The 18,350-nt window shown below is 40.4% G+C and overlaps 1 protein-coding gene across 1 annotated transcript in view; it reads left to right on the top strand.

Moving 5' to 3' along the window:
- Nucleotides 1-11,362: 11,362 nt before the first annotated feature.
- The window catches only part of LOC121507335 (protein-glutamine gamma-glutamyltransferase 5-like), an 80,233-nt gene continuing 73,245 nt past the window's right edge, over nucleotides 11,363-18,350 (top strand). The window contains exon 1 of the mRNA XM_041783618.1: nucleotides 11,363-11,454. Coding sequence (XP_041639552.1) covers nucleotides 11,433-11,454 — 22 coding nt within the window. The 5' untranslated portion in view covers nucleotides 11,363-11,432. The remainder of the gene's footprint in view (nucleotides 11,455-18,350) is intronic.

The raw sequence follows: 18,350 nt of genomic DNA, 5'->3' as shown, positions 1-18,350 counted from the left end.
ACGGCTGTGCACCGACGCTCCACATCCAACCTGATGGAGCTTGAGAGGTGCTGCATAGAGGAATGGGTGAAACTGCCCAAAGAGAGGTGTGCCAAGCTTGTGGTATCATACTCAAAAGACTTGAGGCTGTAATTGCTGCCAAAGGTGCATCAACAACGTATTGAGCAAAGGCTGTGAATACTTATGTACATGTGATGTCTTAGTTTTTTATTTTTAATAAATTTTCAAAAATTTCCAAAAAAAACATTTATTCACATTGTCATTATGGGGTGTTGTGTGTAGAATATTGAGGAAAAAAATGAATTTATTCCATTTTGGAATGAGGCTGTAACTAACAAAATGTGGAAAAAGCTAAACGCTGTGAATACTTTCCAGATGCACTGTATATCACCAGACAAAATATCGTGATACTATGCTGAATCGATTTTTTCTCCCACCCCTAGTAGTTAGGGTCCGGGGCAGACACAGAAGGCGAGAAACACAAGGAGCAGGACCTTAATGACAGAGACAAGGGTGAAAAATCAAACAGGAAATACAAAAATAAAACTGACTATGCAAAAAAAATGACCTTAAATAATTTGAAAAGTTATGCCAGACAGATGCTTATTGTCTTTAAGTCACACTGCAGAAGGAGCGTTATGATGTCTGAAGTTATGGTGACTCATGAATACAACCCCAGATGACAGTCACTACTGCATTAAAACATCTTAATTCTATAGATCTTGCCTGTTTTGGAAGGCCATCCAGTGAAAAGCCTGCTTTATTTTAAACAGGCTCCACCAGGATTAATCTTAAACACACAGCATCAGGAGTGATTAACAACCCGACTTTAAAGCAGACATCTCTGCAGTCCCAAAGTATAAACTCAAGCACTGCAGGACAAAAATCTATTGTCTTTAGCAACAGAGTGAGACAGAGATTAAAATATTACAGCACAAATAAACACAACCACTCCCAACAATAGAGCATGTTAGAATGCAGTTAGTCAGAAATAAACTCAAGGCTTTAGTACAAGAAAACAACTTATTTATCTGACCAAACACAGAGTACTTCAACTTTACTGTGTGCTTATGTCAGGAAGGAGGGGCAGTGGGACACAAATGCAGACAACAGGTTTCAAAAAGTTATCCACTAAAATCGTGAATGATCAATAGGGAGAGGGGAAAGAAAACAAAAACTATATGTTGGCAAGAATGTCATCAACACCCCTGCCAGGTCTGTATGAGACCTGAAGAGGGTCAAGTTCAACGTTTACAACACGGGTGTCAGACTCAAGGCCCGGGTCCAAATGCAGCCCGCGGTGCAGTTACCCGGCCCTCAAGATCATATCTTAAAGTGGGGGTATTATGCCTTTTTTCAAGGCTTTACACATCACTCTGATACCCACGTAGTAGCTTTACATGGTTTACAGCTCAAAAAACTCCTCATGTTTCTCACAGTGGTGTCCTGAAAAACCCTTATTTTAACCTCTGTCTGAAATGCTTAGTTTTCACTGCTGTCTCTTTAACCCCCCCCCCGACCTGCCCTCCTCCAACTGGCCGATTTGTCTGATCTTGATAGTTTGGAGAGAGAGGGGTAAGAAAACCAGCAGCAGCGAAGGATAGAGCAGGACGTATCTGTTTGGTAAGTGTTTCATTACTATGTTACTAAATGGCTAAATGGCTAAAAGGCCTTGTGGGGGCGGTCTGCTCCGCTTTGCTGGCAGCACAGACGAACCAGTCAGGAGATCCTATTGTGATGACCTCATCAGTTTGCTCCATCGAAATCTCGTCTTTGGAAAATCTCGGAGAGATTTCCAATGAACCGTTTTCATCAGTTCACACTCTGTTACTGCCGCATACATCTATCTTGTGGTTTGTAAATTTGCATACGTGGAGTATGGACTCCCAACATTGTGATTTTATATTTATGTTTTAAAAATTGGAAAAGTACAATACCCCCTCTTTAAAGAGGAAGCGAACACTTTAACATTTTTTTTTCAACTGTACACTGAGGTATCTGACTGAGCTATAATAAAACACATCAGTTTTGGTTTTATAGCTGAAATTTGCACCAAACTGATAAATATCTGGATTTTAAGGCTTTTAATTAGCTCAAATGGACATCTGCCTTGAAAAATCTTTTCTGAAAAGGTGGGGCTTATGTGACATAGAAACCAACCACCATTAGGTTTCTACATCACAAACTCTATATAAAAGGTAGAGTGTTACCGCCTCTGACTGACTTCACCATTCAGAGACCACTCCCATCCTCTCCTGCCTGCACCTGCACTGTCTCGGCTTTGAGAGCTCCGCCTATAGTAACGCCGCTGCTGGAGCCAATGGACCGAACAGGTCGTGCTCAGGACCACCACGGTCCACCACAACACTATAGCCTGAGTCAGGGGACTCCAGTGGGGAAAACTCCACTTTAAAAGATCGCTATGAGGCAGCAGTGTTGTGGGACTCTGTCTCTGTCTCTCTCTGACAAGGGGACATGGCTTCTATATTTAGTTTACAACCAGTCAAACTTCTTTAACCTGCATGAAATCTAGTGTAACATGGAAATCTCACAGGAGCATAAAATCAAACTGTAAAAATAGGCAGAGAACTAAGCTGTTGTGATTATGCATGTGTTCACACTCTTTTTGTATTTCCTCTGAAAATTCTTCTCTTGCAAAACTCTCTGAGTCAGATGGCATCAGGGAAGTCCTGCCCAGACAACCACAAATACAGAAACAGCGGAAGTCACTTAGTTCTTACATCATGATGTCTCAGTATCGGTTGGTTTTCTCACGCAGTAAAAAGTACTACACACTGAAAACAGGACATTTTTAATTAACCAACCAATCAATCTCTGTATAGCACTGTTTCATAACCAAAGTAATCTCAAAACTCTACAAAGAGGTCTAGACCGCACTCTGCTGTGGCCTATAATGGACCAGTGTTTTTCATTAAAGGGGACATATTTTACCCTTTTAAGACAAGTTTATATTGTTCTCAGATGTCCCCAAAACATGCCTGTGAAGTTTATTGCTGAAAAAACACTCCAGGATTGGATTTTTGCACAACTAAAAACCCCTCTGAGAACGAGCTGTTTCTGTGTTTGCAGCTTTAAATGGTAATTAGCTGTCTGACTCGGCCCCTGACCACACCCCTCTCAGGATGCAGCAATCGTGATATTACAGACTTTTTGGCCATTTTTCGAATTTGCCTACTATACTAGCAGTGCGTACTGATTTGCCCAAAATGCAGTACGCATTATGCAAACAAATGCGAAAGTTGCAGTATGCCAAAAATACCCAGATGACGTGCTGAATTGGGAAAATGTCACAGTATGCATCAGACCAGTCTGCTTCGCCTACTGTTACCCACAATGCAAAGCGCCGGGTCAGGGTTCGTAATAGCAGAGAGTGGCGGAACTTTCACCAGAGCGGCTGACGGTTACAAAAAGTGCCGTTACCTTTTATCTTTACCTTTTTAACATGTACTATAGCGAAATAAGTTGTAATAAGGTCGTTGTGTTGTTTATGTTTTGCCGTTCGGCTCGTAACGGCCGGAAGGTTGCTGTCAAGTGTGTCCTTTCACTGCACTATACTTTCTAAGCTAAAAAAAAAAAATGGTTATAAAAATCCAGAAAAATCAAATAAAAACACTTCCCAGATTTTTTCTGTACATAAATGGAAGGAAACACTGTAGCATCGTTTAATATTGACCAGGGTATGACGTACATCTGTATACCAGAAACCAGCTAAACCGGGCCAAGCATACTAACAATAACGTCCAACTGGCAGTCAAACTGCATACTACTGTTGAACACAGTGCACAATACATACTGCATACTGCATTTGGCAGGAGTATGCAGTAGGCCAATTTGAAAACAGCCTTTTGTTTTTTTTTTCCAAAGTTTAGACTGGGATTTGAACCATCAAACTGCCAGGTCATAGTCAGAAGAGTAACCCACTGAGCTATCCAGCACCTCAGCTGGTAGCTGAGAGACACAATAGAAGAGGGTGGAACTTTCCTCCAAGTGGGGAGGGCCAACCAAATCTGGGGGCGGGTGCCTTGGCCCCTGGTGAGGTCACTAGATGTAAAATTTGAGAACGGCTTGTTTCAGCACACATTTTCTGAAAGGTGGAGAAAGAGAGGGGGAGAGGGAATGAATTTTTCTGGTACTTGAGAGGATTTTGGACAGGTCAGGGACACATATTTGTGTTAGAAAAGCCTGAGAAAGTGATTTTTTGCATATGTTTCCTTTAATATTACAGACTAAAGACCAGAGTTAATCAATATGAGCACAGCACAAGCAGTATTTCAGTATTTTGTAGTGTTCGACTCAAGACTGAGTCAAGACTGAGACAAAGACAAGACCAAGACCATAAAAATCAATTTACCATGACAAGGTTGAACAGTTAAAGAGCATTTTCTCTTTGATTTTAGTTTAAAGACCCTTTTAAGTGAAAATAACTCTGTATTTAGGTTTATTGTATGACAGGTCACTGTGTTATGAACCCCCAGGTCAAATTTCAGTCAAATAAAACATCTCTAAGTTAATGAAATTAAGCTTCAAAATCATGAAAAATGAGGCCGTAAAATCTGCTCCAGGATGGTGTGGGCGTGTCTGTTGAATGAGCTGAAGCCACGCCCACTCAAGAGAAATATGATCCTCCCAGGTTTTAAAAATGTTAAAATCTGAATGGAGGACAGCACTCACACCATTTTCCTGCCTTTTGACCTTTTGTTGACCTCAGTAGAAGAGACAAAGTCCTTTTTCTGGCCCAAATCTCTGTTATGATTCTTTAAATGATCAATAGACCTCTGTGGCTGATAGATTTGGTAAATTTACCTCACAATGAACAAAAAACATTTAACTGAGTGTTAACTTTCAGTAAAGGCAGTGACATCAGCTGACAACAGACTGGACTGAGATGAACTGCTCTGTGCCTTGATATTGTAGTATTAGAGGGGTGTGGTCATTCCCTTCTGTTGGCTCGTGACATCATGAGCCCACATATTGGCCCCGTCCACATGAAACCAAGCCAGGAAAGAGGTGAAAAACTTTCTAGCAGTCTAAATCCAGAATTCAGTCACATGTAGATCTCAGTGTTTTCATGTTTACAGCAACCATATTCCAACATAATTAGAGTGTTAAGACAAAAAAAATAATTTCACTTTACAGGGTCTTTAATTTTGGACCTCTGTCGAAAAAGCCAACTTTCTGTTCATCATTACAGCTCGTCTAGCAGATGATACACAACAGGTCTGTTTAGTATGATGATATGGGTTAAACCGCAGTCTTGGCAGTGACACTTATTTGAATACATACAGGCAAACCAGTGTTGCAAGTAATGCATCAGGTACAAATATGAGGTCTACGTAAACAACTGGGTCAGCAAAGACCTAGACTTTAAATGTGCTCCCACAAAACAAATTTAGAGTTTCAAGTAAAGCAGGAGGCCTGCATTTGAACAAGGGCGGAGTTGTCTTTTCATTATAAGGCTATAAACCACATCTCAGCTGGGATCAATCAAAAAACAACTTCACTACACCTGCAGTCCTACCACAGAGCTATCAGGACTCAGACAAACAGAGCACCACCTGTCCTCACAAAGAGAGGAATCTCTACCTGAGCCTGCCTTAGGCTTCAGCCCTCATACAAGCTAGGTGTTGTTTAAATATTTCAGTTCAAACCAGGACAGGGACTGTTCAGATCTGGGGCATACCTTAAATGGGATGGTCCCATTCATGGTAGTACGTATATTTATCCTAATTAAACCTCTTTTGAGTTCATTGGGTTGTTCTTTTTCAGTGGTGGACAAAGTATTCAACTCCAGTACTTCCAAATCCAAACCCAAATTTATTTATAAAGCACATTTAAAAACAACAAAATGCGAACCAAAGTGTTGTACAGTAAAAATTAAAAACAATAAAACATACAATAAAACACAGACACAGGACAGAAGTAAAAACTGGAGGACATAAATGGATCAATTAAAACAGAAGGGATTAAAAGCCACAATCTCAAGCAGAGCCAAAAGCCAGGGAGTAAAAGTGCATTTTTAAGTTTGATTTAAAGACAGGCAGGGAGGGGGACAGTCGAACATGAAGAGGAAGAGCGGTCCAGAGCTTTGGTGCAGCTACTGAGAAGGCTCGGTCACCCCTGAGCTTCAACCTTGACCTTGGGACGGTCAGAAGACACTGATCAGAGGATCTGAGACAAAGTATTGATACTTGTGGTCAAATCTTACTCAAGTACAAGTTAAAGTTGCTCTGTGAAATTTTACTCAAGTTGAAGTAAAGTACTTACTTTTAAAAATACTTAAGTATTCAAAAGTACAAAGTACATTCTCTAATATCAGTACATTGCTGTATTGTTTTCTCAGTGCTTTTACAGAACCTTGTAACTCTCTGAAACCATCTAATGATGTACTGACTTACATCTAGAACCACTCTGCTACAAAAAGTCTATAAAAACACCTGTAAAAACTTCACCATAAAAATGCAATCAAAAACAATAAGGACAACTATCGTCTAAAATTCTTGATGATATTAATCACTCCTCATTTCTGAAATCGCAGACATTGAGCTGAGATATGGCCATGGGCAATGTTCCCTCTAATTTTCAAAACTTCTGAGCAGACATTCAACTCCCCTGAGCGCCTGCTTCATCAACTGTGGGCCACATCTGACGCATATGCTACATCCACATGGTAGCAACATGGCATCACTTCTCCAACTCCAAATATCATTACAAGTGGATATAGCTATAATGATTAATAATTACTGTTCAAGTCATGAATTTCACCTTTCATTCATTAATTCAATTCACAAGCTACTCTCAGCTTTAGCTAGCGGAAATTTTGATGTCTGGAAATCCTGTTTAATAGAATCAAGGTTTGCATTTCAAGGATTTACAATCCCTTGAAATGTAAAAGTAAGCTTTGATTCTATTTTACAAGCATTTGTCCTCAGGTGAAAGCAGACATTATCAAAGTTTGCAGTTTCATATAAAAAGGCAGAAAGCTCAATGATGGATGAGACAAAACACATGCTCTATTCTAATGCTTTATCAACCTAGGCACAGTCTGGTCTCCTTAAAGACTTCTACCTGCACAGGTCTAACAGCACATTACAGAGAAATCATAGTGTTAGAAATATCAGGGCTTAAATCCTTCTGTTATCAGTCCATATAGGAGATCCGCTCTTTCCTGGTCTCATTGTAGATCATTTTAGCGAGATTCATTCTTTAAAGCACCATATTTAAATAAAAATGGACATCCATTTAATGTTAAAATTATTAATCATTATTAAAATAATAGATTATTTGAATGTGTTTAATTAAGTTAACACTGGGAAAGATGTAATCAACTGTTTTAACTGTCATTGCTGTAATAAATGAAATGATAAAAAGAGAGAAATTTACAGCTTTACTCTAAAGCCCTTTTAACTCCTGTAAAGGTTTTCTATCCCTGGCTCCTGTCTGCCTCTGTTTCTCACTGCCCTGCTGATCAGTTATCAGGATTTAAGAGATTTTATGATGTTTTTGATCAGTTAATTATCAATATACAGTAAATCTATAATATTTCCTGCAGCGTGGCACTTATCAAATGTTTTGAAAAAGAGCTCATATATTGATGTTTAATCAATAGGGTGTATTGTCATGATAACATATAGAAGTGGAATATTAATGAAACAATATTTTAACATTCTGTAGCTTGCTAAGGGGAGAGAGCGACAGAAGCTGGGTTTCCATTACACTTGGAAATGCGCAAAATCAAATTAGCGCAGTAAAAAACTGGTAATGGAAACACCTGAATTTCGAAAAAAAAAAACCTTAAATATCGCTGGAAAGTTTTTACGCTTTCATGAGTAGGTTTTTCAGGTGTTTCGATATAGAAATATATTGCAAAAGTGTAGTGGAAATACTTTTTACATATTTACAAGTCAACGGACGTGACGTACGGTGTCACGTGACCAGTCACTCAACAACATGGCGCGGTACACGTAGACAGAAGAAGAGACGAGACTTATTGTAACATTATACTTCTACCCTTATGCGTGGCTTTTGCCATACATATGGACTTTACCTCTGAACTATCATCCCTTGCCTTCGTTTTTTGTACAAAATTATCAAGGCAACCGCCGTGGATGTAACCAAAACCGTACCGACACGCAACAGGTTTTGAGCATCAAGCTGCCCTGCAGTAGATTCACGTGAGATGAGATTTTACGAGAATTGCGAGGCCTGTGCCCAAAACTCCCTTCAATGGAAACGCATTCAAAGCGAAATTGTACTTAATCAAAATTTAAGGAATATCGCTTTTATTTTGCGAAAAACTGTAATGGAAACCCAGCTACAGAGAGGGAGAGCAGGTATTCATACAGACAGCATTGACGCATGTATGCGCCATGGTCAGACAGGAATAAAGCAGGAGAAAAGTTCATTTCTACGTTGAATCCTTTTCTCCCCCTGCAGATAGAAGCCTCAGGTCTAGACCACCAACACGTTGGCTTGTGTTTGTCTGTCTGTGAGTGGCATAAGTGTTGTGTGAATGACATGAAGCCAAAAGTGTCTGCGCAAAGACGCACGATGGATGCATCGATAGACTTGGCCACATGGCAGTTATTTTGGTGGGAAAAAATCACCTTTTATGTGCAAACCAGTCATTGAAACAAGTATCCAATTCGCACACACTGGCACTAAGAGCTGAGCACAGTTAGAGGGAGGTGGAGTTTGTGACGCTATTAAAGTCAACTCACCAAAGTGCCTCACTGAAGTACCCTCTGTGGCTGAAATCCACAGAGCGGCTGTCAATATCAGGCCTTGCCATCGTTGTGCCGGCTGTTGCATTATCTGGTAGACACACTTTACATCTCTCACGTATGAGGCACCCATGCAGGTAGAAACCCTAGGCTACAGTACCAGCTTGCCAGCACATTAATGCGCCTTTGATCACAGCGCATATTAGAAAATAACAGTGAAGACTCATCTGTGATATTTCGGTGCACATTTTTTTTTCTTCTGCGCAGACAGGTGGAGAACAGTGCGCAATTGTGCAGTAAACCCCTTAGAGGGAACAGTAGCCATGGGTGCACTGGTTTTTCAGCTTGAGTTTCTCCTGCCATCTCCATTGCTGAGTTCTGTTAGAATGAAGGTGGGAGAGCTTGCTACACAGAGCGAGGATGACGTAGCCTGTTTGAAAATCCAACCCAGGCGTGATCGGTGACTGTGATTGGTTCTCTTCTGTGAGGATCACAGTGTGTGGCCAATTGCATTTTAGAAAAGAAAAACATCAACATCTGACGACAAAGCTATGCTGAACCTAAAAGGAACGAGTACTTCCTGGAAATGCAGTGGAGTCGAAAGTACAATATTTGTCTTTGAAATGTAGTGGAGTGAAAGTAATAAGTTTCCAAAAAAAACAAATAGTCAAGTAAAGTACAAATACTGAAAAAATGTACTTAAGTACAGTACTCAAGTAAATGTACTCTGTTGCTGTCCACCACTGTTCTTTTTTTTTGGCCTCCACACTGGGGATAGCTAGGAGAAGGATTTGAGGAAATTTCCACAAACTCCAAGTATAGTCTGACTCAAGGATGATACGATTCTGGAGGTCAAAGGTTGAGGTCAAAAACCACCACTGTATCTTTCACTGCCTAATACTTTGCAGAGTTTTATAACCAGCAGGAAGTTGATTGAATATTTTTAATGAAACATCCTGTTCTAGCAATTCAAGTCAATCTCACAGATTTCAATACACCCTTTAAGCAGAAAACGCTTCCTAACAGCCCATTATTGTGCCCATTATTTTCAAGCGTGGATGCGTTGCATCAGTATTCCCAGTGCATGTAAGGGAATTTAAGCATGTTTTCTTCGGGGTAAGGGTTTTGTAAGGTTCAGCTGTGGCTGGCAGACTGTTCTCTTGAGAAAACAGCAGTTTGGAGCACAGAAAAAGAAATTAAGCTCTGTCTTTTGTATGAGGTATAGAATAAGTGGGAGGCCTTGGTTGCTGGTGAAATACCCCTGCTCCTACAGTGTTTTCACTAACCCAGGAAACCTGGCCCTAGTATCAAGCACCAGGCCATGCAGTGGCACACGGGGAGTTTGATTGTTGGTGCGCTGCTGTCGTTGTGTACAAGGGTCACATGACGCGATGCGACAGTCCAGCAGCAGTGTGTTTTGAACTCTCCCCCTACCATTTAACTCTACCTCTACTTGTTTGCTTGTTTGTTGTTGGTAAGTTGTCCTAACCTTGCAAAGCAGATGGATTCGCTCCCATTTGAACTGTTTGGGCCCTGTTAGCAAGTGACAGGACAGAATCAGCGTGGCAGGGCAGTAATTTCAGTACAGCGGAGTCATGACATAAGCAAGAAGCAACAAGAGGCCGGTGCCTTTATGGGGGAAGACATTAGCGTGGATGCTGCTAAAGCGTACGTTTTATCAGAACTTGACGACATTTCTTCGTTAAAAGAAGAACAAAGAACAGCAGTGAGTTGTTTTGTTTTCAAAATGACAAAAGTCGACAAAAGACATGTCTATAGTCGCCATGGTTCGTCTTATTCCTTGGTAGCTGTGCCCACAGGGTCCTGGGTACACAGTGTGCCGGTTTAACCTTTAATGTAACAGCCAATTTAGGCTGGAACTTGCACAGGCTTGGGTAGGGTTGGGCAGGAATTTTTGGGTGCAATCTTAGCTCTAGCAGGGGTAAGGAAAGGGTTAAAAGTTGGAAACAGGAAATAACCAAGTGACCTTTCCTGCAATGCATCCTGGTGATGTGCTGCAATGATTCTGCAAAGATCGTCTGATAAACAGCAGCTTTATTCTGGTAAATTTTGTAGCAGATCTCGTTCATCCTTTTGTGCTTTTAATGTTTCCATGATCTCAGCCATTCCTGCCAGTCTTGCAGAGTGCAAACTTACTTACCTGCACAAGACACGATAAATATTGGATCATTTACTTTGAGGATGTAAAATGGAGGCAGCCATCCTATGGATCTTTAAGCTTTAGTTTCACTTTCACATGCACGTGCAGTCAAAGCCTCATTCTTTGGAGTAACATAAGCAGTGACCCACTTTACTGCAGACATATTTATGTTTAGGAAGTACCTAAGCATGCCACAACTGTATCATTTACATGCCAGAAAAATCAGCATGCCAAGTGGAAAGAGACTTTCAACATGCTTGGGGAGGTTCATGTCATTAACATGAGTAAAAGTTTTATTAAAAGTTTGTCTTTGTTCTTGAAAGTCTGAAGATGACAAAGCTGCACTTAAACAGTTAACAGAGCGTGCTGAAGGACTTGTTTGATGTAAGTGTAGGGTTGGGCCTCCTGTGGGCAGATGTTTTAAAGCCTCGCTGCGTTAACTCGTCACAGTGCTGCTGACTCCCTGACAGCGTGCATTGGTCTGTTTTTACCCCCGCTGACCCCAGGACAGAAAGAAACGCTCTGCAGAGATGCCTAACATCACAAAGTCGTGTAAGTACAAAACGGCCTTTCTTTGTTTGAGGTGATTGACGCCACATCTTCTATGCTGCTTCTGCAGGTTTTGATTAATGAGCACCGATGAGGAAGTTTCTGTGGCAGCAGGGAACGGTTATATAACAACAGAAGAAGCTGAACTGAAATCAGCTACATATCAGAGAAATGTGGTTTTGTTGAGTCAAGCTAAGTAGAATAAAAGAAAGCAAATAAAATGATTTTGAAGAGGAACACGTTTGCATAATGTTAACACAGAATTTATTCCAAAAAGTCACAGCCCTGTAAAAGCACATTGCCTCATTGGGTTTATTTCACAAGAGTGTGTGTCCACAGCATCCGTTCTGCTTGATTCTGTAATATCTGTTACTGCTGGCTGATTGAGTTCCAGTTGCCTCCAGCATCATAAAAACAAGTTAACTGAAATTTAAAAACTATTGCGCCACATGCTTTGTTGCACTCGCTTTGTAATGTGTGGTAAGCAGAGTGCATGCACCGTCATGAAGCTTGCAGCCTGATACCTAAATGTGCCAAATATTCATGTTTTTGGTGAGCAGTTTTAATTAAGCGATAATGCTCTGTGAGGTACAGAGAGATGAAAATTGGCATGCACTGAAACAGATCCCATGTCTGAATCCTGCCTGGCAACACATCCCTAGTGAGAATGTAAAGTATTTTGCATTTGCAGGCTGCATGTCAAAATAAAAGCACAATCTGCTTATTTTTTTAATTATAAGACTATCCACTTTTTCAAACAATGCTTTTATTCTGAAGTTGTTTCCAGGGCAGTTTTATTATTGAGTCACTTTGCAAAGCTGTGCAGACCTTTCAAAATTTGACGTGCTATTTTTGAAGCTTGAGATTTCCACCATTTTAGGTAGACACAGTAGGCAGCACATTATGTGGTTGTTGTTCCTCATCGTTTGGAAGGCAAAGAGTCTTGATGTTGGACCAGGGATGAACATGCTCCTCTGAAGGAGACACAGGAATTACATCTTCAGCCTTTATCTCCAACTGTTTATAGTTAAAGGGGAGGGTCACTCCTCCGTTTACTCTGTGGTGCTGAGGATTTTACCTCACAGTGCTGTCAGAGCTCAGCTGAGTGTAAAAAAAATACTTAATAAAAATAAATTATAGACAAGTAAAAGTAGCGACCAGTACATGCCCAATGTAACTGAGAAGAAGTATCATTTTCTAATCACAAATATAACAGAGTAGTAGTAAAAAGTACTCTGCTCCATAACTACTCCCAGAAGTAGAATTTTCCATAAAAACTACTCAAGTGCATGTAACGGAGTAAATGTAATGCGTTACCACCCACCTCTGTGTGTTAAAGACGCAAAATCAGTGATTGGGTTTACACCGCTTCCCACATTATTATGCAAATGATATTTTTCTCTGATTTTCCTAAATATTAATGCAAATGACAGTCAGAATATTTTTCAAGTCATCTGCCGTTAGAGCATAATTCAAATGTTTTTGAACAAACTTCATAATGAAAACCATTATTTTTTTATATAATAAATACCCCAAAATGTACTTTTCCACATTATTAAGCACAACAGAGTTTTAAACATTGTTTTGATTGTAAAGAACTGAAAATGGTCATTTGTTGAATTTTCAGCATTAGGAGGTCATATTTACTGAAATCAAAGCTATTTCAATCAAAACCATCTTAACAGGCCAAGTTCCATGTTAACATAGGAGCCCTTCTTTGATTTCACCTTCACAATTCTTGCATCCATTAAACTTATGCATTTTTGGAGAGTTTCTGCTTGAATTTCTTTGCAGGATGTCAGAATATCCTCCCAGAGCTGCTGTTTTGATGTGAACTGCCTCCCACCCTCATAGATCTTTAGCTTGAAGATGCTCCAAAGGTTCTCAATAGGGTTGAGGTCAGGGGAGGATGGGGGCCACACCATGACTTTCTCTCCTTTTATGCCCATAGCAGCCAATGACGCAAAGGGATTCTTTGCAGCATGAGATGGTGCATTGTCATGCATGAAGATACTTTTGCTACAGACGGCACAGTTCTTCTTTTTATACCATGTAAGAAAACGGTCAGTCAGAAGCTCTATATACTTTGCAGAGGTCATTTTCACACACCAAAAGGGACCTACCAGCACTCTCCTCATGAATTTGGCCCAAAACATGACTCCACCCCCTCCTTGCTGACGTCACAGCCTTGTTGGGACATGGTGGCCATCCACCAACCATCCACTACTCCTCCATCTGGACCATCCAGGGTTGCATGGCACTCATCAGTCAACAAGACTGTTTGAAAACGAGTCTTCATGTATTTCTGGGCCCACTGCAACCATTTCTGCTTGTGAGCATTGGTTAGGGGTGGCTGAATACCAGGTTTCTACACGACTGTAAGCCTCTGGAGGATCCTACACCTTGAGGTTGATGGGACTCCAGAGGCACCAGCAGCTTCAAATACCTGTTTGCTGCTTTGTAATGGCATTTTAGCATCTGCTCTCTTAATCTTAGGAATTTGTCTGTCAGAAACCTTCCTCATTATGCCTTTATCTGCATGAACCCGTCTGTGCTCTGAATCAGCCACAAATTCCTTCACAGTACGATGATCACAATTAATTTTTCCTGATATATCTAATGTTTTCATTCCTTGTCCAAGGCATTACACTATTTGACACTTTTTGGCAGCAGAGAGATCCTTTTTCTTTCCCATATTGCTGAAACTTGTGGCCTGTTTAATAATGTGGAACAGTGCATTTTGAGGTTTTTATTAAAAAAAATACATAATAGTTATCATTATGAATTTTGTTCAAAAACATTTGAATCATGCTCTAACGGCTGATGACTTGAAAAATATTCTGACTGTAATTTGCATTAATATTTGGGAAAATAAGAGAACAATGTAATTTGCATAATAATGTGGGAAGTGGTGTAATAATCATTTGGACAAACCTTGCATAGCAGATGGATATACCCATTTTCTTGTTTTTCACTGGCGAATCCATCTTGTTAAGCATCCATCTGAAATGTTTGGGCCGGTTAGAAAGTGATAGGACCAATCAACGTCGAGGGGCAGTACTTTCGGGCATGGCAGAGTCATGATGTAAGCAAGCAGCAACAACTGGTGCAGTCATGGAGGAAGAGATTAGCGTGGATGCTGCTATAGCGCCAGTTTTATCAGAACTTGAAGACATTTCTTTGTTGAAAGAAGAACAAAGAACAGCAGTGAGTTGTTTTCTTTTCAAAACGACAAAAGTTGAGTACTTACATGTCTTTAGTTGCCATGTTTCATGTTATTCCTCAGAAGCTGCACATGCACAGCTTGTTAGCGGCTACATCACGTGTTTTGTTGCTCTGATTGGCCCATAGAGATGTGACAGAGAGAACGTTCATCCAATCACACTCTGAGTTTTTTCAAATCCTCTGCCTTTTCCCAAACGTTTCCTGTTGACGCTTTCCCAGATGGATGTGTGAAACATCCATCTGGTGTATCAGGTTACATTTGGACACAATCAAGCAGCTCTGGTATCCAAAATGTTGTTTGAATATCTCTAAGAAAACACTCTAAATTTCATAATGATCTCTAAATAATGAACCCTGCATACTGTTTGGTCCAAAAAAACACCCTTGTTATAAAACTTTAATGTTACACCTTCAAACTCTCACCTGTTTTTAGTCTAAGGCAGTGATAGTCAACCCGCGGCTCGCAAGCCGCATGTGGCTCTTTAAGCCGTGTTTCCATCAGGGGGTCCGGTTTGATTCAGTTTGGTTTGGTATGGTTTGGTATGCTAAATCCTAAAATAGTTTGCGTTTCCACAGACACCCATGCTCGCACTAGGGTGGGTGGGGCTGTGCATGTCACGGATGAGTGACAGTAATCAGTTGGGATAAAGCAGTAAACAGCTTTATTTCAGCGCAAAGTGCTTTTTAAAAAAATAACTACATCTTAATGATGTTAACTGCTGTCAGTACAGATCCTCAGCTGATGGAATACGTGTACAGAGACGGTTTAACGCTACATTAACATGTGAATATATCTAGTCTAGAACAGTTTATACGACAAAATATGAAAGTTTAGAGCTGTACTGTGAGAATTCACCGCATTAAAAATAAAGGAAAAGTTCAGCTGGTGTTAAAATCAAGCTAGATTAAATCAGAAGTCTGGGGTGCGCTGATCTTGTTTTAAAATAGTCTGCAGCCTGAAGTTTTATGAGCCCGTTCAGCAACCACCAAGCGATGTTTTCACAGGTTACCTAATGTAAGAAGTAGATTAATAACTAGTTACAGAAGAGAATGAATTGTTCTAAGGCTTCGTATTCACTAAACGTCAGCATTAATTTAGTTTCTCATCTATCGCGGATGTATCAGGCTGATGTGAGCCTTTGGGCTCTGCTTTGTGTTCTTAAAATCATCCAGATAAACATCAGGAAACTTGATTTGTGGCCAGATACCAATATCCATAGACTAGGAAACAGTTTGGATCTCCATCGAGTCCAAATATTTCCCATTTAGGCAGATAATAGTCCATTTTTCTCCCGTTTTCACCTGCTTCTCACAGCACAGACTTCCGTGTTTGAAACCCGGAGGCGAGCAGCTGAGTCACGCGCTGATGTGACGTTAGTGCAGCCCCTATTGTTGTGTGTGTAGCTCCACCTTTTTGGTATGGATAGGTAAGATTGGTACCCCTACAGAAGGGTGCCGAAAAGTGGGACGGTACGGGTCGGTTTTTTGGGACCCTTTCTCTACGGAAATGCCAAAATATGCATGCTGTACCGCACCAAACTGAGCTGGACGGCTCGGTGGAAATGACCTATTAGTGACCGGTTGCGGTTCTTTTAAGGCTTACTTGAAAAAAAAAAAAAAAAACCTTTATCTAAAAACATTTATGAAGGTATACTGTCATCAGTAAAGATTCATGGTAAGTCACATCAATAAATCTGCTTCCCACACGAAGAAGACAGGCTTTAACTTCCAAATTTAAATGATTATCATTTTAAATCCATATATCATTACTGTCGGATGTGCTCGACGGAGGAGCGTGTGTAAGAGAAGAGCGCTCACAGACAGATGCATAGACCTTGTTCATTTTGCGCACATGGACTATCAAGGAGGTTATTTAATCTATTAAAGAGCCAGTGGGCTTTCTCACTGATCTCAACATCGTAGATTAATGAAACCACGTCGGTCTCCGTGCTGACAGCACAGAGAGGCTGCAGCCTTCAGGTGTTTCAGTACACAGGTCAGCATGCAGAGGTCTTTGCACAGTGAGCCCGTTTCATGTTGTTCTAATCGTGTCTTCACACTGATGCTGAAATTGTTGTTTTATTTCCCGTTCCTTTCGTAACAGGTTCAATTTTATGCGAAATTTCGTATATGTCCAAGGTGACCGATGATTCAAAACAGTTCCCGCTGCTTCCACCTCTCTTGCTCACCACTGAAACCTCACTTTAAACACTAAAGTTTGCTCATTTATCATGTGGATTTCAACCATGGAAATATAACAAAGAGATGGGTGAATGATGATTCAGATCAGCGCCTGTTGCTTTACTCTCTCGCTTGCCCCCCCCCCCCTCTCTCTCTCTCTCTCTGAAACCTCACTTTAACACCCTAGTGTCCATGATATCAGTCATGGAAATCTAACAGATAAAGACATACGTTTGTAGTCTACTCACAGGTCATAACAGAGACAGAATAAAAAAGTTGTTCGCCATCTCTCCAACTTGTCTCAGCGCTGATGCATGAGCATGTGCTGTATGAAGCTCTCTGTCAGGATGGATCCAGCGGGATTTTAAAGGAGTGACGGACAACAAAAAAGCAACCCCTGCATTGAGGTCTGCTGTCTTATGTTCAAATTGAAGCTTACCATTTCCTCGTTTTAACTTTTTCTTGAGCCACATCCTGCCGATGCTCTCTCATACACAGATCTAATGACAATTACGCCGATGCGCGTCATCAACGAGCATAACTCACACGGATCACACATGGAGATAACGTAGTATCTAATATCTAGTGAAAGTTGTCCAACCGTGGGTGTTTTATTTGATCTTTAATGCACTAATGATCATAAATGTTGTCAAAAGAGCAGAAATATAAAACCAAAGCTCCAAAATGAGGCAGGGTGAAACGATGTGTCTGGAGAGCTGCAGGTGTGAGGCAGGGCTGGTTTTAGTCATTTCGAGGCCCAGGGCAAAGACCAATATGAGGCCCCTCCCCCTTTAACTAAAGGATTAATAATGGGTGGAAAAAAATTAGACAGGATCTCTGTTATGTTAATAAAGCCACAGAACTCCAGTAAATGCCCCAGTGAGCGGTATAAATACCCAAATAACCAACCATCATTCATCATTTTCTTTGAAAAGCATCTCAGAGCTCAAACTCAGCTCATTCTAATATCTTAAAAAATCGTCAGGCCAGGTGGAACTTTCATAATGCTGGTGTTGGGCCAAAGACTGGTATCTCCAAAATGACCACTTTTCAGAGAATGAAAAATTTATAATTTCTAAAATAATATAAATATGATTTATAAAAATCAAGAAAAATCAAGAAAAGTTGAGATACAAGGTTTTAGCCTGATGTCAGTGATAGATAAAATAAATATATGCTCATTATCAGTGACAAATTGGTTCTTCTGACTCTACACAGACATCTGCATCCCATTTAACCTCATAATTATCCACAAATCCACAGTTTTATTTCATTTCAACTACAGATTAACTGATCTATCATCTACCTTACATTTCAGGTTTGGATTGTGGCTCTCACTAAAAATTTTTCTAGACGATGTGGCTCTTTGATAGAATAAGGTTGAGTACCACTGGTCTAAGGTATGTCTGTGGTCAAATAGAGAACACATCAGCCCCATTCTGTCAATAAAACAACAACAACAACAACAAAAATACTGCTTTTAAACAAAATCA

The sequence above is a fragment of the Cheilinus undulatus genome, linkage group 3, assembly GCF_018320785.1.
Source record: "Cheilinus undulatus linkage group 3, ASM1832078v1, whole genome shotgun sequence".
Lineage (NCBI taxonomy): Eukaryota > Metazoa > Chordata > Actinopteri > Labriformes > Labridae > Cheilinus > Cheilinus undulatus.
The sequence above is the reverse complement of the archived record's forward strand: the minus strand, read 5'-3'. Positions and strand labels throughout refer to the sequence as shown.